This window comes from Trichosurus vulpecula, chromosome 1 (genome assembly GCF_011100635.1).
Source record: "Trichosurus vulpecula isolate mTriVul1 chromosome 1, mTriVul1.pri, whole genome shotgun sequence".
In the NCBI taxonomy this organism is placed as follows: domain Eukaryota; kingdom Metazoa; phylum Chordata; class Mammalia; order Diprotodontia; family Phalangeridae; genus Trichosurus; species Trichosurus vulpecula.
The window spans coordinates 363,782,140-363,807,964 of record NC_050573.1 but is presented as its reverse complement, the minus strand read 5'-3'; the positions used below and the strand labels follow the sequence as shown (position 1 = coordinate 363,807,964).

General features: G+C 37.4%; 1 protein-coding gene across 3 annotated transcripts in view; it reads right to left on the bottom strand.

Annotated features, from left to right (window-relative positions):
* LOC118846741 (protein hinderin-like) overlaps positions 1-25,825 on the bottom strand; it is an 86,020-nt gene that overhangs the window by 44,065 nt on the left and 16,130 nt on the right. For all 3 annotated transcript variants that reach the window (XM_036755501.1, XM_036755488.1, XM_036755495.1), the window contains exon 4: positions 24,919-25,013. In XM_036755501.1, coding sequence (XP_036611396.1) covers positions 24,919-25,013 — 95 coding nt within the window. The remainder of the gene's footprint in view (positions 1-24,918; positions 25,014-25,825) is intronic.

Sequence of the window (25,825 nt, the reverse complement as noted above, 5' to 3'; positions counted from 1 at the left end):
CATTATCTCCCATTTCACTTTTATTCTGATTGTTCCCCATGCCTGGAATGCAGTCCCGACTCAGGTTCACCTCTAAGAATTCTTAGTTTCCTTCCAAACTCTCTTTAAGTATTACCTTCTACATGAAGCCTTTACTGAACCTCCAGACTAGAGGATCCCAAAATTATCTTGCCTCTAATTTAAGCAAAGAGATAAAGCATTTGTTAAGTGCTTACTAAGTGCAAGGCATGGTGCTAAGCACTGAAGACAAAAAAATAAAACCAAGGAAGACAGTCCCTGCCCTCAAGGAGCTTGCACTGTAAGGAAAGACATAAGAGGAGCAGAGGAGTAGAGAGAAGGGGAAGGGATTAAACAGTGGCAAGGCTTGAGATGTCCTAGAATTATAGAAGAAGATCAGAACTGAGTAAGATAAAAGTCAAAGATGACCTAATAAAGCCTGGGGTGGCTTAATAGAGATATAGAGATGATGACCTGAACAGAGTTGACTGCATTTTATATGTGTATACACACACACACACACACACATATATACATATACACACATATATACATATACACACATATATACATACATGTCTGTATACATGTGTATACATATATATACATATATATATATGCACGCACACACACACACACACACACACATATACATGTGTAGTCTCCAGGACATACTACAAGTCTCTTGATGGCAAGAACTGTTTCTCTTTCACCTTTGAATCCCCAAAGCTTGGCACAGTGCTTAGCACAATGCTTGATGATTGAATTCTTAAGTACTGCCCCTTCTGACTCTGTAAAGTGCATTAAGTTGGCTAATTTTAGAGAAAGAGAAAGAAGCTATTCCACTGTGATTAATTTTACTTTGGTATAAATTACTATAACTAACTCAATTTTACAGAGAGAGATGATCCACTCTCTACTTTTGCTTACTACAACAGCTGACAAATGCAAGCAGTGAAAAAAAAATTCAAATCAATCAATACGGCAGCTGTTATGCTTCTCCCAGTAAAAGCTTTGAGGACTAGAAGGGGTAAAACTCTAAGGTTACATTAAGATTTCTAAAAATTATCTGTGATTTCAAGAATCAACATACTCTCTAACCCCAATGTTTAAAGAGAGAACAGAATTAGTTGCATAACCGCAATAGTGTTTTAAAAGTATCTTGTTATAGATCCTTTACTAAGAATGCAAGTATACTCATCCTTCCAAGAGCATTAAAAAACTTAGAAACCTTTGAATTAAGAAGAGGTCTTCAAGTACTGCTCCTTTTCTGTCTCCTTTGCTGGAACTTCTTCCAGATCACAACCTCTAACCATAGGTGTCTCTCAAGGTTCTGTCCCGGGCCCCAACTTCTCTTTTCCTTCTATACTACTTCACTTGGTAATGTTAATCAGCTCCCAATGACTTTAATTACCGTCTCTATGTTGATCATTCTATCTTCTCCCCTTCATAATATGGAAGAGTTAAGGGTTCACTTAGGAGATCCTAGTCTAGCTCAGAGAGACACAACTAGAGAAAACAGAATTAGCCTAGAATGAGAAAAATGAGCTAAATTGGCCTGGTATTGAAAAGACCCTCCCCAATCTAGCTTCAACTATCTTTACAAATGTAATTAACATTATTACTTTTCATACAGTATGTTCCAAACAAACTGGAATCTTGGTTGTTCCCTAAACTTGACATGCCCTCTCCTATCTCTGTGTTTTTCCAGAGCAATAGACCTAAAGACAAGGGAGACCTGAGTTCAAAACTGGAATCAGACACTTGCTAGCTATGTGATCCTGGGCAAGTCACTTCACTCTGTTTGCCCATTTCCTCAACTATAAATGCAATGATAAAATATGCGTTAAAAAGAACAATGATGAAACACACTATTCACTTCCTGAAGAAAGATGATAAACTTAAAATATAGAAAGAGACACATTTTTTTCAGACATGGCTAATGTGAGAAATTGATTTGTTGGAATAGGCAGCTATGTACTGAGGATTTTAATTTTTTTAAATTGGATCAATATGGAGATAGTTAGTGGAAAAAGTAGATTAAAAATTTTAAATGAGTAATTTTAGAAATAAAAATAATTTTTTGAAAAAAGTAATTTATCAGCTGGTCTGATCACAGGGAGCTCCAATACTGACTGGGATAACTCAAGTCCCAAATCATCTCTACGTGAACAAAGCACAATAGTTTGCACGTAGTAAGCACTTACTAAATGCCTTTCCATTCATTCATAAGCTGTCCTCATAAAAGGATGGTGATATATTTCCCACAATCAATATCCTTCTCGTGAGATGTCCTATTTTCTCTTTCCACTGATAGTCACCTAGATGCTTTTTTGTTGTTGTTATGGTACCTCATCTTTTTAAAAATTAAACTGTATTTCAATCATCAAAAATCTGCCTTCTCTCCTTCCCACTGGTCTTCCCTGAGAAAGAAACAGAGAAATGACATTTATAAACATGCACAATCAAGCAAAACAAATTTCCAAATTGGTTATGTACAAAGCGGGGCAGGGGGGAAATTATTCTGCACTGAGTCCTTCACCATATCAGGATGTAGGTAGCACATTTCATTGTGACACCTCTGGGATCATGGTTGGTCATTACATTGATCAAAGTTCCTTAGTCTTTCAAAGTTGTTTGTCCTTACAACATTGTTCTCAATTGTAAAAACTGTTTTGCTGGCTCTGCTCACTTCACTCTTCTTTAGTTCACACATGTCTTCCCAGGTTTCTCTGAAGTCACCCTTTCATCATTTCTTACAACAATATCTAATCACATTTAGAAATGGTAACTTGTAAAGCCATTACCCAATGGATGGATGCACCCCTGAAGTTTGCAGTTCTTTGCCACAAAAGAGCTATAACCATTTGTGTACATTCCTACTTTGTTTTACTTAGGAGTAATGCCAACCTTAACATGCACTCCCTCTAGTTCTTCACTTCTTTCCTTCACTTCTTTCCCTGCTATTTCCCTCCTGAGTGAAATGTATTTCTCTACCTGACTTTGTGTGTACATATTCTTCCCTCTTTTGACTCAACTCCCCATTATAGAATATGAGCAGTTTATGCTTTTTATGTTTCTCTTAACTCCTATGTTTGAACTTCAAAGTTTCTACACAGCTCTGATCTTTTCATCAGGAATGCTTGGAAATCCTCTATTTCATTAAAGGTGAATTCCCCCATCCCCACCATAGGATATTAAACTCAGTATTGCTAGATAAGTTTTATCGGCTGTAAACCTAGAGGCTTTGCCTTTGGGATATTATATTTGGGATATCCTTTGCCTTCTGGGATATTGTATTCCAAGCTCTCTGCTCGTTTAAAGTGGCAGCTGCTAAATCATATATGATACTGATTTGGGCTCTTAAGGACTTGAAGTCTTTCTTTCTACTGTTGAAAGTATTTTTCCTTTCATCTGGATTTTGGTTATAACACTCCTAGGAATTTTTATTTTGGGGTCAGAAAGAGAACAGTGGAGTTTTTCTATTCCTACTTTGCCTCTACAAGATCTGGGCAATTTCTTTTATTTCTTGAAACATTATGTCTGGGTTCTATTTTTTTTTTTGGTTATGGCTCTCCGGAAGCTTAATGATTCTTAGTTTATCACTCCTAGATTTGTTTTCCAGGTCAGTTGTTTTTGCTATGAGAAATCTTACATTTTTTTTCTTTTTTTTTTAGTCTTTTGACTTCATTTTAGTATTTCTTGATGTCTCATGATATTCACTGGCTTCTATTTGATCCACCGGAATTTCCAAGGAATTTATTGTTTAGGAAAGGTTTTGTACTTCTTTTGCCAACTGCTAATTCCTATTCTAGTTCTTTCTTCCATAGCTGGCATTTCTTTTCAAAATTTTTTCCTCTACTGCTCTCATTTAACTGATAAAAACATTTTTAATCTCCTTTTAAAACTCTTGCTTCATCTCTTCTAGGAATTCTACTTGATTTGTACCCAAGCTAAGTTCTTCTTTGAGGATTTGCTTACAGATATGTTGGAGACATTCTTTTGTTCTGGATTTCTTTCTTGAGCATCCCAGTGACCATAATAGCTTGTAATGGTAATTCTTTTTTGTTTGCTCATTCTTCCAGCTTATTTCCTGACTTAGAATATGATGTTGGGGCAAGGATCTACACATTTCTAGAGAGAACCAGGCTGATCCTGCTTTCTTAGAGGACTGAGTATTATGTTTTTCTACATTCTCAGAGATAGCTAAGGGTTGGCACTTGCAGCTTTCAGTGTTCCCAAAGTGATCTGATTCGAGATAAAGTCTGATCACTGTACCCTTGATCTGAGTTCTGCATACCTCTGACTTGGGTATGAGCCATGGGCCTCAGGGCTCACCCCATTTGGAGTTGCTGTAGACTGCTGTGGAAGTGAGTCCTTATCATCTAGCCAGAATGCTTGGCTGCTTCAGAGTGACAGAAATGCTGGTTCCCCTTTGATCTGAGATTCCTGCTGTGATTAATCTTCTGAGGATTTCAGATTGGGCTAGAAGAAGGAACTGAGAGCATGCTGCACTCCTGGGGTCTGAGCCACACAGCTATTGTTTGTTTCTGAACTTATTCCTCACTCAGTACAAAGCCAAAGGTCTATCATTACTCCTCACCCAGGAATAGTATCCCTCCTCAGGTTGCCCATCATCTGTGACCTAGAATTGGGTAGTGAATAGAGCTGTCAGTTGGCATCTATAAATGTACCCTACATAAGTTTAGGGCCCTTCATATTGGATCTGAAACCTTTTCTTGCCCTAGTGCATAGACTTTCTCCCTCCTCAGACTGCCCATCATCTATGACCTAGAATTGGGTAGTGAATAGAGCTGTCAGTTGGCATCTATAAATGTGCCCTACATAAGTTTAGGGCCCTTCATATTGGATCTGGAACCTTTTCTTGCCCTAGTGCACAGACTTTCCCTGGTCTGGAATGCACTTCAGAGTATGGTCCTGAGACTGTTCACAATATCAACAGACCTCTCTATTGGTCTCCCTATGGCACATTAGGACAGAAAAAAATGACTGTTTTCTTGGATTTCCCAAACAGGATTCAGTCTGTTGGATTTTATAGATCTGTCTGGAGGAGCTGGGGGGTGAGGAAGAAATAAGGCTCTCTGTACTACTTCTTGCTACTCTGTCGTCTTGGCTCCACCTCTCTATCCAAAACCTTTTCATCATGGATTCTTTGGATCATCAATTTCCCCATAAAAGTGTATGTCCATAAAATATAATCCTATTCCTATCAAGGCAGCAAGAAAACTCAGTGGATAGAGCACTGGGCCTGAAGTGAAGGAATACCTTGGTTCAAATGCCAACACAGACACTTACTAGCTGGGTGACCCTAGACAAGTTACATAACCTCTATTTGCCTCAATTTCCTCAACTACAAAATAGGGATAATTATAGCACTATAACAGCACCTACATCACAGGGTTGTTGTGAGGATCAAATGAGATATTTGTGCTTAGCACAGTGCCTGGCACAAAGTAGATGCCATAAAAATGCTTATTTCCTTCCACTCTTCCCCTCCTTCCCTATTTCATTCCCCTTTTAACTAGTGTGTTCCTTCTGAAAAACTCTTCAATATCTATCTTTCCATTTTGATTCACATGCCATCAAGTTATCTCAGTATTAACATTTTTCAGGGGGTGGAAATACAGGAAATTCAAATACAACACTACCTCCACTGATATGGATCAGTAACTTGACCATAAATTAAAACTTTAAAGAGTTATCCAGATCACAAGAGGAAAGTGACATAGCCAGTATACATCAGAGGTAAATGTGAAGTTATCCTGACTCCAATGCCTCAGTTACACCTATGAGGTTTAATTTACTTCTATTCATTAAATTCTATAGTTAAGCTTATTACCCATATTCTGGGAATATAAAAAGAGAAAACTGAAGGGTTTTTTTAACTGTTTCTCTTATTATATTTTGTCTCCTGAGAATAAGAAGTCCTCTTGTCTGCTAATATTTTTCCTACTATGATGTCTGTACTACCACTACCAGCTCCTCCACTTCCATGCCCCCTCCCACTCCTACTCCCTATACCTCCCATTCCACCCCTCTATACCCCTCACCCCAGTCCATTGTCAGTTTAGAGCCATCTTTATTAGATTTAACTATCTTTAGGCAAATGACTGTTATTGCTTTATTTTTAACAACCCCTCATCATATGCACTGCATTCCTAGTGAAGAACTTATCATTTGTATACCATAAGCTACAGTTCTGAAATCTAAATCCTTTTCTCAGATACCATTGCCATTAACCTTTTGTTTGCTTCTTAAATTCACCTTTTTATTCTGAAGCTTCCACTGTCAACTGCCAGAAGTAATAAAAATGCCCCCTATGCCATTAAAGTCTTCAGTTTCTCGACTAGGACTTTATTATTCCCATCAATGCTTCTAGATTATTTCTGATAATTACCAATACTTCCTTGTTGAATTATCAAAAGTAGACAATGACTGTTAGGTTTGCCAAATCTTAGTAGGCTCTCTGTCAGATTCCACATATATGTCCCAAAAAGACAGAATACCTCCTTATTGTTTACTCTTTTGATAGTTACTCAGCAGGGATTTAGGAACCATCACAACTCAAATCTACATCCTATGAACTATAATACTACCGGGAAAATAATTTAGTTTAGAGTGCTGGGCTTGAAATCATGAATCAGTCAATCAGCATTGGTTAAGCACTTGTAAAGTGGGAGATGCTGTACTAGGTGCCAGAAAAAGATCTAGGTTTGAATTCCACCTCTGAAACTTAACAAGCTGTGTGATTCTGAGCAAATCATTTAGCCTCTCTGTGGCCCTAGCAATTCCCTAGGACTTGGGTCACAATCTGCTTTTGGTGGTGAGAATTACCATACCAACTGGTATTCAATTATAACCACCAATATTAAATGGTTGACTGTACTGGCACTAGCTTTGTTGGTAGTCTCTTTTCGTACTTCCCACTGGATTCTATGTACCTGTTTGTGCAGTCTGGGGATAGAACAAGTCACTTACCATCATTTCTCATTAGATTTCTTGATCATGATTTGTCTGTTGGATAGCTCAGGTTTTGCTCAAATAGGTATACTGGGGGCTAGGCAGTCTGCCTGTAGTAAGGCTATTAGTTGTCTTGGCTGCAAGTACCAAGTGCTTGGTACTTTAGGCTAATTCTTATACAGTCACAAATAACTGCCTATCCGACACAACTTACCATTCAGAAAATGCTATTGCTGTAGCCAGTAAATAATGTTATCTTAATTGTTATTTTTTTTGTGGGGCTTTCTCTCCCTATATTTAGGCAATTGATGTGCATCCAAAAGTTTCTAACTAAAGCCTTAGTGCAAAGAAAATTGCCCTTCACTGTTGTCTGCAAGCAACGCTTGTGCAGAAACACAGTCTTCAGTCACCTCTTGACTCTTCCTTTCTTTTATTCTTCCTTGATTCATAAGAATTAGAAACTATCTATAAGCAATTTGCATTTTGACTCTGCTATGTTCTGTCTCCACAGACTCCTTGGCAAACTTTTATGTCAACAGATCTTTCTCTATTTTCTTCCTTACAAAGTGACAATACCCTTGCCCTTTTGTTCAGCTGTTATGATCTACAACAAGAAGAGCCTTGTCAAGGCCATAATACAAACAGAAGCTGCCTTTTCTGAGTTGTTGTGGGTAAAAAGGAATTTAGTTCAAATTCAAGTTCCAACTGCTTCTTGTCCCTTTTTTCCTCTTACTGCCTCCAGCATTTAAATACAAATCCTGCCTCTTCACTGTCTCCAAGTGATCCTTATAATAACTTTGTGGGGTGTAGGGTATGTTCAGAGAGGGCTGGTACCTCTGGTGTGATGGCTGCCAAGCCCTTTTCAGGGCTGCTTTCCACCTTTGGTGTCTATCCATTCCACCCAATTCTCACCTGCAGCTCCAAGAAGCTGTAGCATATGCAGTGACCACACCCCAGTAAACCGTTTCAGCAGACAGGTTAAACCAGGTTGAGGTTAGCCAAGGGGTCTCAAACCCATTGGTGAGTTAGTGGGGTGTCTATCCCAAGCATTTGAAGACTTCCCCTGGTGGAATGGACGGATGAAAACGATTAGTTCCAACAGCCATGAAGGCAGCTGAAGAAGGCACTGTGGAGCACTTAGAGCTTGGTTAGACATCAAAGATGCCAAGGTCAGCCACTGAATCTTAAGCCATCACCAGTCACCTTGATTTTGTGTGCCACTGGACTGTGAATGCTCTGGAAGAGAGAGTGAGGCCAACAACTTCACACAACTCTGCCTCACTTAAATCCAATTTACACACAAATCAAAAGATATCACCCATACCATTTTACCACTATACCTATCTTAAAGTCCTGTGGCGACAGGCAAGTGACAAAGCAGCAGGTGCACATACACTGGGAGCTATAGTCACAATCCTGCATACAGGTGGCCCAGGTCATAGGGTCATTTCTCACTAGAAGCAGCAGTGAGATTCGGCAGCCCCCAGATTTCTAAGCAGCCTTTTAAGGATTGCACTGCTCACCTCCTGGTGTGAGGAAGGTGCCAGAAAAGGTGCCCTAAAAATTGTCTGCTTACCCAACCCTGGCCTGATTACTGCGGCGGGGGGGAATCCTATTCTGTAGTCAAAACAAAAAAATGTACGAAAACATCTGCAAAGACGATTCCACTCACTATTGGCACATGGAATGTACACATACTTATAGACAATACAAAATCCAGTGGACCTGAAAGATGAACAGCTCTTCTTGCAAGAGAACTCAGCAGGTATTGCGTCCAAATAGCAGCCCTGAGTGAAACAAGGCTGGCAAATGAAGGTCAGCTTACTGAAGTTGGAGCTGGATACACATTTTTCTGTAGTGGCCTCGGTGAAGGGGACCGCCGTGAAGCTGGCGTAGGTTTTGCAATCAAAACTAATCTAGTCAACAAGCTTGTGTGCCTACCAAAAGGAGTGAATGACAGGCTCGTGACAATGCGACCGCCACTTGCAGGAAAATGTCACACCACCATCATCAGTGCCAATGCTCCCACCATGATGAGCACTCAACAAAAGCAGTGCCCCCAAGGCAAAATGACTACCAGAAGAATTAATGTCAACAAATTAGAGCTCTTCTCTGAGCAGGAACAGTTTGTTGCTAACTTGGAGGAAAAGTTGAGCAAACACACAGTTGGCAACAGTGAAGCAGAAAAGGAGTAGGCAGCTTTCAGAGATTTGGTATATAGCACTGCATTTGCTCACATGGGTCAGAACACTGGAAAACACCAAGACTGGTTTGATGAAAATGATGGGGAAATTCAGATGCTGCTAAATGAAAAACAAGAACTCCACAGGGTTTAACAGCAGATAACTCAATCTCTAAGAAGGCAGCATTTAATTCCATCAAAAGTAAACTACAAGCAAAGCAGGATTCTTGGCTCAGGAAGAAGGCAGATAAAATTCAGTTTTATGCTGATAGTAATAATCCAAAGCGCTTCTATGATGCCCTGAAGGGTATTTATGAGCCACATACTTATAGCACATCTCAACTACTCAGTGCTGACAGAGCCACGTTGATTAATGATAAGGACATGGTCCTAGAGAGATGGGCTGGACACTTTCATAGTGTTCTTGACAGACCATCATTAATCAATGCTGAGGCCATTGACCATTTACCTCAGGTTGAAGTCAATCTCTAGCTGATGCTCCAACTGAAGAAGACGTTCTGAATGCCATTAGGCTCCTTTCCTGTGGCAAAGCACTTGGTGCTGATTCTATTCCAGTTGAGATTTACAAGGTAGGGAGTCCATCGCTCACATAAAAGCTGACAGAAATTTTCCAGGTCATATGGGAAGAGGAGATTAGCCCCCAGGAGTTCAAGGATGTCTCTATTGTCCATCTCTATTAAGGTAAAGGAAATAGATTGTCCTGTGACAATCATAGGCGGAGTCTCTCTCTTAGTCATTGCTGTCAGGATTCTTGCCAGAGTCCTCCTTAATAGGCTGATCTTCACCTGGAAGATGGTCATCTACCTGAGAGCCAGTATGGCTTCAGAAAGGGCCGAGGAACAGTCAATATGGTGTTTGCTGCCTGACAACTCCAGGAGGAAGGTCAGGAGCAGAACCGAGGTCTGTATACAATGTTTGTAGATCTGACCAAGGCCTTTGACACTGTTAGTCATGAAGGCTTATGGAAAATTATGTCCAAATTTGGTTGCCTGGAGAAGTTCATCGGCATTGTTCATCAATTTCATGATGGCACGCTTGCTCGGGTTCTAGACACTGGACAATGCTCTTGAGCCTTCCCAGTCAGAAGTGGAATGAAACAAGGCTGTGTGCTTGCTCCCATGATGTTTTTAGCATGATGTTTTCAGCCATGCTGTCAAATGCTTTCAATGAGAATGAAGACGGCATCAAAGTCAGCTACTGCACTGATGGTAAATTCTTCAACGTGAAAAGGCTACAAGCCAAGGCCAAAGTGGAGGATTGTTGGGGCACGATTTTCTTTTTGCAGATGATTGTAAACTCAGTGAAGTCTCTAAAGCTGAGATGCAACAAAGTATAGATCAATTCTCTTCTGTTTGTGCTAATTTTGATCTAACAATTAACACCAAGAAAACACAGGTGCTCCATCATCCACCACCACACCATCTACACACGGAGCCATCAGTTACAGCAAATGGAGAAGTCCTGAATACTATGGATAAGTTCACTTACCTTCAGTACTTTCCAGAGATGTATACATTGATAATGAAGTTGACACACACATTGCCAGAGCTAGCTCAGTGTTTGGGAGGCTCCAAAGGAAAGTATGGGAGAGAAGAGGTATTAGACTGACTAGTGAACTGAAGGTCTACAGAGCTGTTGTGCTGACCTCATTGTTGCATGCCTATGAAACCTGGAAAGTCTACCAGTGCCACGGCAGGAAACGGAATCGCTTCCATTTGAATTGTCTTAGGAAGATTCTGAAGATCATCTGGCAGGATAAGGTACCACACGCTGAGGTCCTTACTCTAAACTGCCAAACATTCAAAATCTGCTTCAGAGAGCACAACTACAATGGGCTGGTCACATTGTTCAAATGCAAAACATACAAACTTGCCAAAAAGACTATTTTATGGAGAACTCACACAGGGCAAGCGTTCACATGATGGTCAGATGAAGTGATACAAGGACACTCTCAAGGTCTCTCTCAAGAACACTGGAATTGATTGTGCCACATGGAAGACACTGGCACAGGACCATTCAGCATGGCATTCCCACATCAGAGAAGGTGCTGCTCTATGAGCAAAGCAGAACTGAAACAGCTCAAAGGAAATGCAGGATGTACAAATTCAGAATATCCACGCCAAATGTTTACATGGACTATTTGTGCCCGACCTGTGGTAAAGCATTCTGAGCTCATATTGGTCTGATCAGCCACAGATGGACACATTGAAACTTGGCTCTAGCATAGTGATGTCATTTTGGTTCTCTTCGAAAATGAAAGACAACAACCAACCAACCATATTAACCTTGTGAAACTCTGAGGTAATACCTCACACCTATCAGACTGGCTCAATGACAAAAAATGGTAAATGATAAATGTTGGAGGGGATGTGGGAAAACTGGGACACTAATGCGCTGTTGGTGGAGTCACGAACTGATCCAACTATTCTGGAGAATAATTTGGAACTATGCCCAAACGGCTATAAAACTGCATACCCTTTTATCCAGCAATACCACTGGTAGGTCTATAAACCAGAGAGATCCAAAAAAAAAAGGGAAAAGGACCTACTAGTACAAAAATATTTATAGCAGCTCTTTTTGTGTGGCTAAAAATTGGAAACTGAGGGGATAACCATCAATTGAGGAATGGCTAAACAAATTGTGGTATATGATTGTGATGAAATAATACTATTATGCTATAAGAAATGGCAAACAGGATGATTTTGGAAAAACTTACATGAATTGATATGAAGTGAAGTGAGCAGAACCAGGAGAATGCTGTACACAGCAACAGCAATATTGTACAGTGAAGAATTGTGACTGACAGCTATTCTCAGCAACACAATTGACCAAGATAATCCCAAAGGACTCATGATGAAAAAATGCTATCCATGTGAAGAGAAAGAACTGATACAGACTGAAACATGCTATTTTTCTCTCTCTTTCCTTTTTCTTTTTCTTTTTTTGAGTCTTCATATATAAAATGACTAATGTGGAAATGTTTTACATAATTACACATGTGTAGTCTATAGTCAGACTGCTTACCATGGGGGGAGGGGAGAGAAGGGAGGGAAGAGAAGAAGGGATAGAATTTGGAATTCAAAACTTCTTTTAAAATGTTAAAAATTGTTTCAACATGTAATTGGATGGAAAAAAGTATTATTTTAAAAAACCAATAACCTTGTGGAGTTGCACTATTATTATTTCCATTTTTTAGATAAAGAAATTGAGAATCAGGAAGGTTACCTATCAAGTAAATTTAATAAAGGGGCTTAAACCTAGTTCTTTTGACTAAATCCCAGGCTCTTTCTACTTTACCATTCTGCCTCTGAAATTTCACAAACTATCCAAAAGTCCTTTTTTTAAAGATGATTTTGAGTGCAAAATTTATACTTTACTATTCTGATTTTACACTTATTTTTCAAAAGTCTTATGGGAAGAAAATTTCTAAGTCTATAAAGCTTTGCCAGCTTTAAAAGTTAAACTTAACCATTAAAAATGAAAAATTAATTTCAACTTCCAAAAAAGACTGGTAGCACTTTGATGTTTTATAGAATTTTGCTCTATGAAAAGATTATGTTGAAATATTTTACAGGAAAAGAAAGCAAAACCTTATTATATAATCACTTTGCTGCTTGGTGTCCTTTTTTTCAATATACCAAATAGGAGCAGTAGAGACAGTTCACAACTAATGGGTTGTGTTCCAAAGTTTTCTGGTAAGTTGTCTGCTTTGAACTTAGAATGTATTTTCTCCTCCCCATCCCCCGCAAAAAGTATGATGCAATTGTGGTTAAGTTTACAAGACAGCCTTAAACGGTCAATTTAAGCTATAATGTACTTGCAATACTACTCTACTAATAATGATTAACTGATCTCTAAGAGTCCCTTTTCAGCACTAAAATTCTATGACTGTTTCTCCTTGAAAGCAGATGCAGAAGCTCATGAATGGCAGAAGCGGTAGATATTCCTGGGTACCACAAACCAGTTAATTCTCTGCATTCGCAAGAAAGGAAGTACTCTGAATTTGGAAAAATTCCTAAAAAATCTTCTTAAATTAAATTTACAAAAAACCTTAATATTTCACCTAATGTGAAATCAAGTTGAATTTAAAAAAAAAAAACAACCTATCAATACTGTTCCTCCTAGAATGAGATATGAAATTATGTATCACAAATACTAATCACAGAAATTTTCTATTTTGCTTCAAAATTTCCACAATTCCTTCATTTTAATAACCTCCCATACTCTAGACCAGAATTCATAGTGTTAAAGTTGCAAGGATCTTGGAGATCACCTAATTTAATTTCTTTAATTTATAAATGAGGAAAATGAGGCAGAGAGGTGAACTGACTAATTAAAGAAAACAAAGGTAGGTGGCAGAGCCAAGATTTGAACACAGGTTTCTGACTCTAAACACTGGGCTCTTTCCACTCTGCTATGCTGCTCCTAATGTGTTCTATTTGTCAAGTTAGCTTTGGAAGCGATGGTCTAAAATGATTAATTTCTAGTTGGAATTTGAAGAAATACATATATGATGACAAAATTATTAGGGTTAAGAACTCCTACTTAGGGATGTTTAATGGGAGAGCGAATATATATACCTGTAAATGGCAAGAATAGTAGATTAATATAAAGTGCTCAGTAATTCACAGAATATTTGTTAAATGACTGTTATGTGGAAGGCACAAAGGGATACAAAGAAAATTTTTTAAAAAGTCCCTACACTCAAGGAACTTCCATTCTACTAGGAGAATACATGTGCCCATACACATGAGTAAAAGGTAATCTGAGGGAAGAAAGCACCCTAAAGTTCTCACCTATTCAACTATCAATTTATCTCTTCATTAACTATACAATCTAGGGCCTCTTTTCTCCTATTCCCAAGTAACCAATTGAAGGATGAACTGAAGAAGGAATTTTTGGGGGGAAGAGGATATAGTTTGATAAATGCGAGCATACACACACACACACACGGATCTATCTAGTAGCAAAATCAAATAACACAGAGGACTGACTACATAGGCACTTTAAAACATCTATATATTTAATAAATTTACAATCAAATGTTAGCCAGTTTTTCATTAATTCTAGCAGCTTCTTGGCTTGTCTTTCATAATCTGTTCTGACTACAGTAATATCCATGCAAGAAAAATGTATAATCCTATCTACAAACAGATGTTAACTAAGTACTCAGTGTACAGAATTAAGGTGATATGAAATATATACAGAAACATTTTTCTGCTACCAAAGGGATTATAATTTAATTATAACTGACATGGCCATTGAAATATAGGACCTGGGTGGCTGCTGGCTGGTAGACTGAGTAAATCCCCAGACAAAGGTTTGGAGCTTGAAATTGCCCAAGGAAAAAGACTGACTTGGCAGCTTTCAGAGTCTGAATAACATTTTTATTTAAAATCCTACCCAATTTCCTCTCCCTGTACCAGAGGTATCTGCTATCCTAAAAGCAAACTGTCACTTCTGTTAAAATATTTAAGTGATAGCATGGAATAGCAAGCCAAGTCTAATACATTGCCTTTTGAAATCTGCAAACAAAAGGGTGTATATCAGAATGACTGCCAAGCCCTTCAAGGCAAGACATTGACAGAGTATTTCCACATCCAAAGTTTTATACACACACACACATACATACACACACACACACACAGAGCAAAGCAGGGAGAAAGACCCTTTATTTGTCTGATTCATTGGCTGCAATACTATATACCACCTATAGGGTTACCTCTAGCTCCAGAGTGGGAAACTTAGAAGCAGCCTTCCATTTTTCTTAACTAGAAAATCTGTCTATTATTTCCCCTTTCCCCACCTTCTACCAATCATGTAAGCAATAATTTTTTTAAATGTATTTTGGGGACTTCTGGGTCATGTGACCAACAAAACAGAGGACTAGACATTTTCTTAGATTCTCAGGACCTCTCAAATGTCTCCAAAATAGAAATCATGTGGCAGAGACAAAGCAATATTAGCTATCTCCGTTGTCTAGGAATCCAAGAATCCAAAGAAGGTTAAAACTCCATGAACTAACATCTAGCTTGCACTCATTCAGCACCCTTTCCCCCATTACCCACCACTCTCCTCACAGCAAGGCTGACTCCCTCCACCCCATACACACACAACAAACAAACCCCCACACCCTCCCTCTTTCTGAATGCTATGGAAATCAAAACTCTGAACTGCAGAAATTTGCTGAGGTCCTGATATCTGGTGCCTCATGGCAGCATTCTGTGCTGTGATAGAACTCTGTAGGAGAGTAGAGGAACAGAGCACAGAGTAGAGGGGCAGGACATATCTAAGATTATTATGGAACTCAATTCTAGCTCCTGGTGTCATGGGGATCCAAACTTCAAATGGCAAGAATCTGCCTAAGTTGTGAAAGTGGCTAAGCAGCAGTATTCTGTATCACTAGGCCAGAGAATTGAGGAACATAAGGAATGACACTTGTGTGAAAGGCTGTGTGGCATTCTACTAAGCCTGAGGGAAAGGGCCTAGCATCTAACTAAGGTCAGTTCTGTTCCTCACAATAGCCACTCTGGGCCGACAAGGTGTAGCTAGTGAACTATAAATTACCCAGCATAGAAGGAGGTTGAGACCTAAGATCCAATTTCTAGGGAAAACACCATCAGAGAGGAGGGAGCCGTAAAGTGAACAATAGGGAAAATAAGGCGGGAAAAAGACTGAAATTACCTGAGATCTTAGGAAGAAGAAAACTCAAAGACCTTGACCAGATAAACCATCATGAAAAACATTATCAGAAATATGGCCTCCAGATCTAATAAATGAGTTCAGGCATCTATTAATAGAAACTGTGAAGCTAGGAAAATGACTCAACACTTGATGAAACAGTAGACCCTTTGGGTTTTGAGAAGAGCAAAAAACCACAACACACTGTTCCTTAATGGTTTCAAAGAAAAATGGAAATTGTGAGAGCAAAATTTATGGCGAGCACAGCAGAAATAATTGGTAAAATAGAAGAATTTGAATCTGCAGAGGCAAGTTACACTGAAGAACAACAACCAAAAAAAAAAAAAAACAATAGATTGGGGATGCAAATACACAGAAGCAAATGAAAATATCAAAGAAGAGAAGCAAAAAACAATAACACTTAAAGAAAATATTCTCTTTAAACAAACTGTACTAGTCTTGAAGATGGTATGTGTTGAGAAAACCTAAGGCTCCTAGGTCTCCCAGAAAAATACAAATCAAAAACCTGAACACCATAATGCAAGAAATAACATAAGAAAACTTCTGAATACTAAAAATGAAATACCAATTGAAAGAATTCATAAATTGCCTCCAGAAAAAAAAAAAACCCAAGGCTGTAAACTCCAAACCACATAGTGGTTAAATTGACCAATTCAGTTCGAAAACAACATATTCTGCAAGTGGCCAGAAAAAAAGACCTTCAAACACAAAGGAAATGAAATTCAAATAACAAGACTATTTTGAACCCACTAGAAAACTAAGAAGGGGAATGGAATTACATATCCCAAAAACCAGTGGGGTTTAGGATGTAGCCCAAGGCAACCTATTCTGCAAATCTGAGATTAACCATAAATGAAAAAAGATCAGCATCCAACAATAAAGAAGCATTAGAAACATTCTTAGAAAGAAAACGAGACCTGATGAGACTATTTGCTTCAAAAACACTCCAGACAACAGAAATACAAGAAAGGTAAATGAATACAGTAAACAAGGATACCAGCAAAATTATATCAGGGAAAATATTAATAGATTTACTTCTAAATGTACACAAGATAGCACATATGAAAGTAGAAGTCAAATAAAAGTAACAATGAAGAAATAGGCCTGAAACATAATGGACTGAATCTGAATGGACAACATCTTGTCTACAGGTGAATCAATGTTTTTTTTATGGGACTCAATTACAAAGTGGGAGGGTACATAAAAAGGGTAAGAGGAGAAAAAATATGGAAGGTAATATGTGTCAGAGGCTAACAATAAAGAGAAAATAACTCTCATAGACTCTCAGGAAGAAAAGAGCCCAACAGAAAAATAGGCAAAGAAGCAAAGGGCAGAATTGAAAAAGGTGGGGGGAGGGAGAAATCTCATTTCAGTAGTGAGAGGGTGTATCGCTGATGAATACTCCATGGATGATGAGAGAGATTCCATAAATGGAGACTGGAACCTTACAATGAGAATTGTCTGCAAGGATGTGTTACTTAAAGAGACCACTCAGCCTGCCTCAAAGAGTTTCTTATAAGAGTTTCTTGGAACAATTGGCACTCAAAAGAGTAGGAAAGCATGGACACAGGGAAGAGACTTTTCAGGAAATGGAGGGGAAAAGGACCAAAGGGATGGTGAAGTTTGAATAATGAACTGCATAATCAGGGACATAGGAATATTCCTACTTTGCAATTTGCCAGCAAGAATTGCTCTTTTTCTAAGGGCGAGGCACAATAGAAAAAAAATCAGAGAGGGTGGGGAGGCAAAAGCCCTACAAGGTAATTTACCTAAATTGTTTAGAAGAGAGAACCCAAATTAGCTACCTCAAAAGTTTTAATACCTTGAGAAATGTAGAGAATAAAGGACTAAATAAGTATAAGCGGTATGAACTAAAGAATAAAAGTCCAGAACAGAGGGAAAGGGAAGATAAATAATGAGAGAGGGGGAAAGAAATCCTGTCAAGATTTTTCTTGAGCAGAAAATGAAATTTATAGCAAAAATAAAACAAACTGAAGGAGGGGAAAGGAATGAGGATTCTACTTGACTAGAGGGGAGAAAAGGGGGTAAAGATTTAAATAAGCAGAAAAAAGCCAAAAAGAAAAAGGAACTAATACGCAAAACTCCATAGGGAAAGGAGTAAGCTGTTGGGGGGTGGGGTGGGAGGGAGAGGAAGAAAGAGGAGTTTGGAATAAATAAAAGAGTGGGAATAGGGCTGCCTTCAATAAGATCACACTAAAAGAAGAAACAAAAAAACATACTACTGTATTTGCAGCAGAAATGGGGACGTAAAAAATTAAAGCTTAAAAAAAAACAATATTAGGGGAAAATGGAGGAAATATAAACCTAATTAACTCTCATAAATTTAAATGTGAATGGAAATCACAAGCCAATAAAGTGAAAAAAGGAGTGCCAGATTAGCTAAGAAAACAAAACTACACAATCCATTGCTTAAGAGAAACATATCTGAAAGACAAAAACATTCTCAGAACAAAAGTGAGAGGCTGAAAAAAAAATTTATCATGCATTAAGTGAATCCAAAAAGGCAAGAGTTACAATTATACTATGTGACTAATCAAAAACAAATATTCAAAAGGTGAAGAGATAAACAAGGAAATCACATTATGCTGAAAGGAAACATAACATCAAACCAGTATCAGTAACACACTTATATGTTACAAATGCCTTAGTACCCAAGTTCATAAAGGAGACATACTGAGTGACAAGAGTACAAAAACAAGTAACACAATAGTGAACAGGAGATTTCAATATCCCTCTTTCAGCTTTGGATTAGTCTGAAAGAAAGATAAACAAAAGGGAAAATACAGAACTGAACAAATTGCTGGAGACACTGGAGCTAAAAGACTTAACTGGAGCATCTTCTAAATGGGAAGGCAAAAGAGCATGTGTCTGTCTCTCTCTCTCTCTCTCTCTCTCTCTCTCTCTCTCTCTATCTCTCTGTATACACACATACACACATATGTTTATAATTATTTTTTTTCTCAGCACCACATGGAACTTTTGTAAAAACTAATCAGGTATTAGGGCACAGAGAGATTGCAAACAAATGTAAAAAGATAGAAATAGTAAAAACATCCTTCAGATACCAAAAGGTAATAAAAACAGTGATTGATTCGGGGACCACAAACAAAAAAATGGAAACTTAACAATGATATCCTAAATAATGATTGATTCAAAGAACAAATCACAAAAATAATTAAAAATTATATGAACAAGAAAGATAATAATGAAACAACATGCCTAAATTTATGGGATAAAGTTAAAACAGTTTTGAGAGGAAAAATAATTTACCTACAAACATACATTATTATCAAAACATAAAACAGGATTAATGAACTGAATATGCATTTTTATTGGAAAGACAACAAATAAACAAACCTAAGATAAGCACAGATGATGAGCCATTATCGGATTGGAGGGAAAGGGGGAAGGAAGAAAAAGGAATAAGAATTTATATAGCACCTATTATATGACAGGCATTGGGCTAAGCACTTTTAAAAATATTTGTTCATTCTACCCTCACAATAACCCTTCAAAGTAGATGTCATTATCATCCCCTACATCTGGGAATAATGAGGCAAAGAGTGATGAAGTAATTTGCCCAGAGTTACACAGCTACTAAGTGTCTGGGACCAAATTTGAACTCAGGTCTTCCTGACGCCAGGTCTAACACTCTATTCACTGTACCTCCAGCTCCTGATATTAAAAATTAGAGAAGAAACAGATAAATTGGAAACAAAAAAAACCATAGAAATGATACAACTAAAAACTGTTTCTTTTTAAAGACTAATAAAACTGATAAACCTCAAGCTAATATGATTAAAAAGAAGGCAGAGAATGAAATCAATAAAATAGCAAATGAACACTATGAATTCCAAACAAAACCAGAAGAAATAAAAGGAATAATAAGAACATATTGTACATACTTACATGCTAACAAAAATGAGAACACAATAAGCCATTACCCAATTGAGAAATGGTCAAAGGATATGAACAGGCAGTTTTCAGAGGAAGAAATTAAAGCTATCTATAGGCATATGAAAAAATGCTCTAAATCACTACTGATTAGAGAAATGCAAATCAGAACAACTCTTAGATACCACATCTCTCCTGTCAGATTGGCTAAAATAACAAAACAGGAAAATGATAAATGCTGGAAAGGATATGGGAAAATTGGAACATTGTTACATTGCTGGTGGAGTTGTGAGCTGATCCAGCCATTTTGGAGAGCAATTTGGAACTACGCCCAAAGGGCTATAAAAATGTTCATACCCTTTGACCCAGCAATACCACTTCTAGGGTTGTATCCCAAAGAAATCACACAAGCGAGAAAAGGACCCATATGTACAAGGGTATTTATAGCGGCTCTTTTTGTGGTAGCCAAGAATTGGAAATCAAAGGGATTCCCATCGATTGGGGAATGGCTGAACAAGCTGTGATATATGAAGGTAATGGAATACTATTGTGCCATAAGAAATGGGGATGATACGGACTTCGTAACAACCTGGAAAAACCTACACGACATAATGCTGAGTGAGCGGAGCGGAGCCAAGAGAACACTGTACACAGCCACAGATTTATGGACTGCGTGAGGACCAACCCTGACAGACTTCGCTCTTCTCAGCAACACAAGGTGCAGGCACAACTCCAAAGGACTCACAATGGAGAATGCTATCTACATCCAGAGAAAGAACTATGAAGTTTGAATGCAGATTGAGGCACACTTCATGCTCGCCTTTTTCTCTTCTCTTTTGTTTTTGGGTTGTTTTTTTTCTGGTTTTTTTTTTCGTTTTATTTTTTGGTTCTGTTTCTTCTTTCTCATTATTCATTCCATTGGTCGTAATTCTTCTCCGCAACTTGACTAGTGTATAAATTAATTCAATGCAAAGTCATTCGTGGTAGTTATATGAGATTCCATGCCATCTTGGGGAGGGAGGAGTGAGGGAGGGGAGAAAATCTGGAACTCAAAATTATGTAGAACTGTCTGTTGTAAACTAAAAATAAAAATAAATTAAAAAAAAAGAAATGAAGATAATTTTTAAAAAATGAGAACACAAAAGAAATGAGGGATATCTTCAAAAATATGAAATAGTTTATTTATCGAAAGACCAGATGCAGATCTTAAATAACTTAATTTCAAAAAGGAAAGACACCCCACCCCACCAAAAGAAAACTACCTCCTGGTCCTGATGAAGTCACAGAAGAATCTTATCAAACTTTTAAAGAACAATCAGTACCCATAATAGACTAATTATTCTTAAAAACTGAGAAAGAAAGCAACCTACCAGAATCCTTTTGTAAGCAAAATATAGTTTTAATACCTAAATCAAGGAAGGATAAAGCACAGAAAGAAATTATACACCGATATCATTCATGGATAGTGATCCAAAAATTTTAAACAAAATATTGCCAAAGTGACCACAGCGATACATCCAAGAAATCATTCCCTATGACCAAACTGGATTTATACCTGGGATGGCAAGAAAGATTCAATATTAGGAAAATAATATAATTCATCATATTAAAAACCAAAATACCACAAACCACATGATGATCTCAACGGATGCAGAAAAGGCCTTTAACAAAGTACAACACTCTTTTATGCTAGAAAAAACCTAAAAGTATGAGCATAGAGTAATATTATTTTTTTTAATCTATCCAAAACCAAAAGCAAGCATCATATGCAAGGGTATACACACCTTTTACAATAAATACAGGCGTCAAAGAAGGATGCCCTCTTTCCCCACTATTATTTGATATGGCTCTGGAAATGCTAGCAACAATAAGAGAAAGAAATTAAAGGCAGAAAAATAGGTAAAAAGTAAATAAAACTATCCCTATTTGAGGATGATGTTTTAGTATATTTGGAAAATCCTAGAGAAGCAGCAAACATACTAATTGAGACTATTCATAGCTTCAGCAAATCATAAATAAGAGAAATGAAAATTAAAACAAGCCTAAGGTTATACCCCACACCCTAAAAACTAGCAAAGATGACAAAAATGGCAATGGTCCAGCCCCCCACCCCCCCCACCCCAGTCCCAGATAAGGAAATTTCAGCTCAGAAAGGTTAAGATACCTTGTCCGTGGTCACGTAGGTATGAAGTCGCAAAGCTAAGATGTGGCAAAGCCAAGATCTGAATCTAGGTCTTCTGACTCTAAATTCACACCTTTTTACTGAACCACTTCAACTCAATTCTTCCATATACTCTGCTATTAAATAAGAAAAACAGTTTCTACTTTCCATAGACTTTTCTAATCAGTTTGATCCTTGATGTCACAAGCTACATATAATTTTCTAAATCCAATGATCTAAAGGAGTGGTCCCCAAGGTGAAATATATAAGATGATACAACAGACTGTAACTTATTCATGTGACAAATTATATTACTATATTAATTACTGTCTATCAAAACTTCTATTATGCAATATGTTTATTGACTGATAATTATTTTTTATCCAAAAGTAAAAAGAAATTAAGCTTTAATAATATTTAAGAGATGGATTGATACCGGAGCCCTGAATTTGTATGTCAGATGGTTACATGTCACATATGGTAAAAAGCAAAGTGGAATGATGAAAATGCATCAACATAGATTGATAGTGGGTTCATTCACTTTCAGACATATTATTGTTTAATATGCCCAGTTCAGTGAATTTACAGATTATATTATCCACTTTCAACTAACTTTCATAAAATGGACAAGTGGTTTAAAAAGACTCCCACAAAGAAACCATGTACTGAAAATAATGTTAATGCAAACACAAAGTACCAGTGAGAAAATGTTAATGCTAACACTCCTGCTCCTAATACTAGCTCTTCATTAGCCATATTACACAAGGTAAAAGCAGTGCTATCTAATCTGATCTGACAAGAACTTCAAAGTTATCAAGATTTCCTGAAATATAGATTAACATGTACTGCTAGTAACAATGGCTCTCCATAACTGTACCTTGAGATGTTATTAGTTAGTTACAATATGAAGCCAACACAATAAGATACTTTAAAATGGCTTTTTTTCTTATCACCTATAAAAACTCTCATATCTGAATGCTTTAAAAACAGAATTTTCTAAACTACTTAAAAATCTTCTAAATGACAAGTTCCAGTGGGTTTTAAATGTATTTGTTAAAAAATACAAAAATGCAACACCTACTAACTTTCTATAAGAAGCCTTTCCAACTCCCCCTTAATGGTAGTGTGTCTTCTCTCTATTGTTTATCTCCAATTTATCCTGTATATGTCTAGTTAGTACATAATTGTTTGCACATTGTCTCCTCTATTAGAATGTGAGCTCCCTGAGTGCAAGGACTATTTCTGCCTTTCTTCATATTCCCAGCATCTAAAAATTCCCACCCTGGGGAGTTGGGACTTTATTACTACTTCCCAACAAGCTAGTTCCTGGTCATCATCATGCCATTTTCTCTCAATGCTAATTCTCTCTTGTCAAGTATAGTTCTAAGAACAGTAATCAAATCAACACCATCATTCCTGAATAAGACATATCAATCAATTTCCCTAAAATTCTGATCACCATCTCTCTAACCTTCTTGTACAAAACTCTCCTCCTTGGCCAACATTTCCAAGCTGCTTGAGGACACGTTCTGGCTCTATATTTGCAAAAAATACGGCACAAAGCATATAGTAAGGGTTTAATAAATGTTTTTTCATTCATTCCTTCATTCATCAACCATCCCTACATGATAAGGCTTTCACTGGATGAGAAGATTTATAAAGGTAAACTGCTGCTCCTTACTTCTTCAGCAATGCTCTCCAGTTCCAAGTAGCAGAAATGAAATGGGTCAGGATTACAATGACCCTCAAGGGCCATAGACAGACAGAGCTGAATTAAATGTAATGGCTTTTCAGCCTCTTCTCAGCATGAGACAGGACAACTACTTCTGCCCATTTAGGAAATAATGCAACAGAGAATAAAATTCAAACACTAAGGATGACAAAGAACCTTTCCCTAAAATACAAACAACATACTTTGATTTCAATGAAAACTCCACCCACATGGGCCATACCTAGCCAGAAGAGGCTAGATGAAAAAGTTAATTTGTTCCTACATCAGAACACAGTGCTTCAGATTTATCCCCAGGTATACCACACCAGAGAACAATGCCTTTGGCATCTCTGTATTCCTGAGATTCTATGCTTTTGGCCAGAAAAAAAAGTGAAAGAATTTACAAAGAAAAATTTTTTCAAAGAATTATAACAGCTGAAATAAAACTTGAAACGTCTAAAAGTTAACTTCTATTGTAATCATTTGACACCAAGGAAGGAAGTTAATTTACCAGAATTCAATGTAACATATGCTTTTGTGGAAAATGCCATAGTTTTCATTGATTTTCAAATCAGTACTTTCTATGTTTCATTGCTTATTTACCAAAACACATTTAATACATTTCTTTATGAATAATTTCATTTACAATATAAGTACCTGAGAGCCCTAGAACTGGCATACATATTAACAAAGAGGTCACACACAATCACCAAGCAAATATTAATCAGCAAGTGCAGGTCCTGCTCTGGTTTTGGTATACACATCAGAAATACACCCCCTCAAAGCTCCAACATGTCCTTATCAAAAAGTATTAGAAGCTAGCCAAATGACAAAAGGATACTTTTACAATAGACAATACAATTTCTGTTCAGATAATGAAGCAAGGCTAACTAGATAGATCAAAGGATAACTGCTGTGCTTCTGATCACAGCAATATCAACCTACTTCAACAGTATTGCTCAGCTTCAAAACTTTCCCTCATGATAAATGATTTCTATAAAAGTTCCTACCAACCAATCTGAGACTTCAAACAAAAGATCAAATGAGCAGAGGAATGTTGATTTTCTGACCACAGAACATCTCTTTCTCAGATGAGATAACAAGTCTGATACTGAAATATTTTTGGTCCCCAAAAGATCAAATGACAATGAATGGTAGTTCACCAAAACAGTCCCTTCCACTGTTTATTTTCAAAAGGAATATACTCCTTTGGCACAATGTATTATCATATGGAAGGTTTAGTCTCACCTGGCAAGCTCTTTGATTAAGTTTGCAATACGTCTTTTGTCTTCAGGACATAAGTCCTTCAAGCAGGCACTCTTCATTCCTCCATTGTGACCAGTCTAAAACATAAAAGTTTTCTGTTAAAAAAAACTGATTTTTGCAAAGACAACTCTTAGATTATTAATAGCAATAGCTTATTAAGAAGAATCTCTTAAAGAAAGACTGGAGATGAAATTTTTTGGATAATTTTCATCTACCAAAGTGTTCTTTATTTCAATTAAATCTATTTTTTCCCTAAGAATTACTTGTCAATTGGTTTTACCAACTGTTGTTTAAAAGAAGCAAAAGACAGTCTCTTCACTCAAGTAGCTTAAAATCTAAACCATCAAGTGATTACCAAGAAAGTTTGCAACGGACAATGTAAAGAAGCACCCACATGGAAAGCACAAGAAAAGCACAGACATAGGCTATCCCCGGGAATCAAAAAGACAGCCTCCCCTTATGAATAAATTCAAAAAAGGTGGCCTCTAAGACAAGCATTTAGAAAGTGCTTACTATGTGCAAGGCACTGTGATGTTAGGACACAAAGACAAAAATGAAAAATATCCCCTCCCCTCAAGGAGCTTATATACCCCTAGAACATAAGACATCTACATATGCCTGAAACAACTGCTATTTAGGAGCACAAATTACTGAAACCTAAATTTTTCTCGTGACTTACCTATCAGTGGTCCCTATGATGCCAGCAGTTGTCAAAATGGCCAGAATTAGAGACTTGGGCAATACAAAAGCCCTCAACTCATTTGGTGCTTATCATCCTAATTTAAATCCAGGCACCAAATACTGAATGTGCTGTTGACTAAAACTTAAATCACCTTTAGTTACAGGTAGAAAGAGGTTCATTAAAGTTGTTCCTCAGTACATCTAAGTG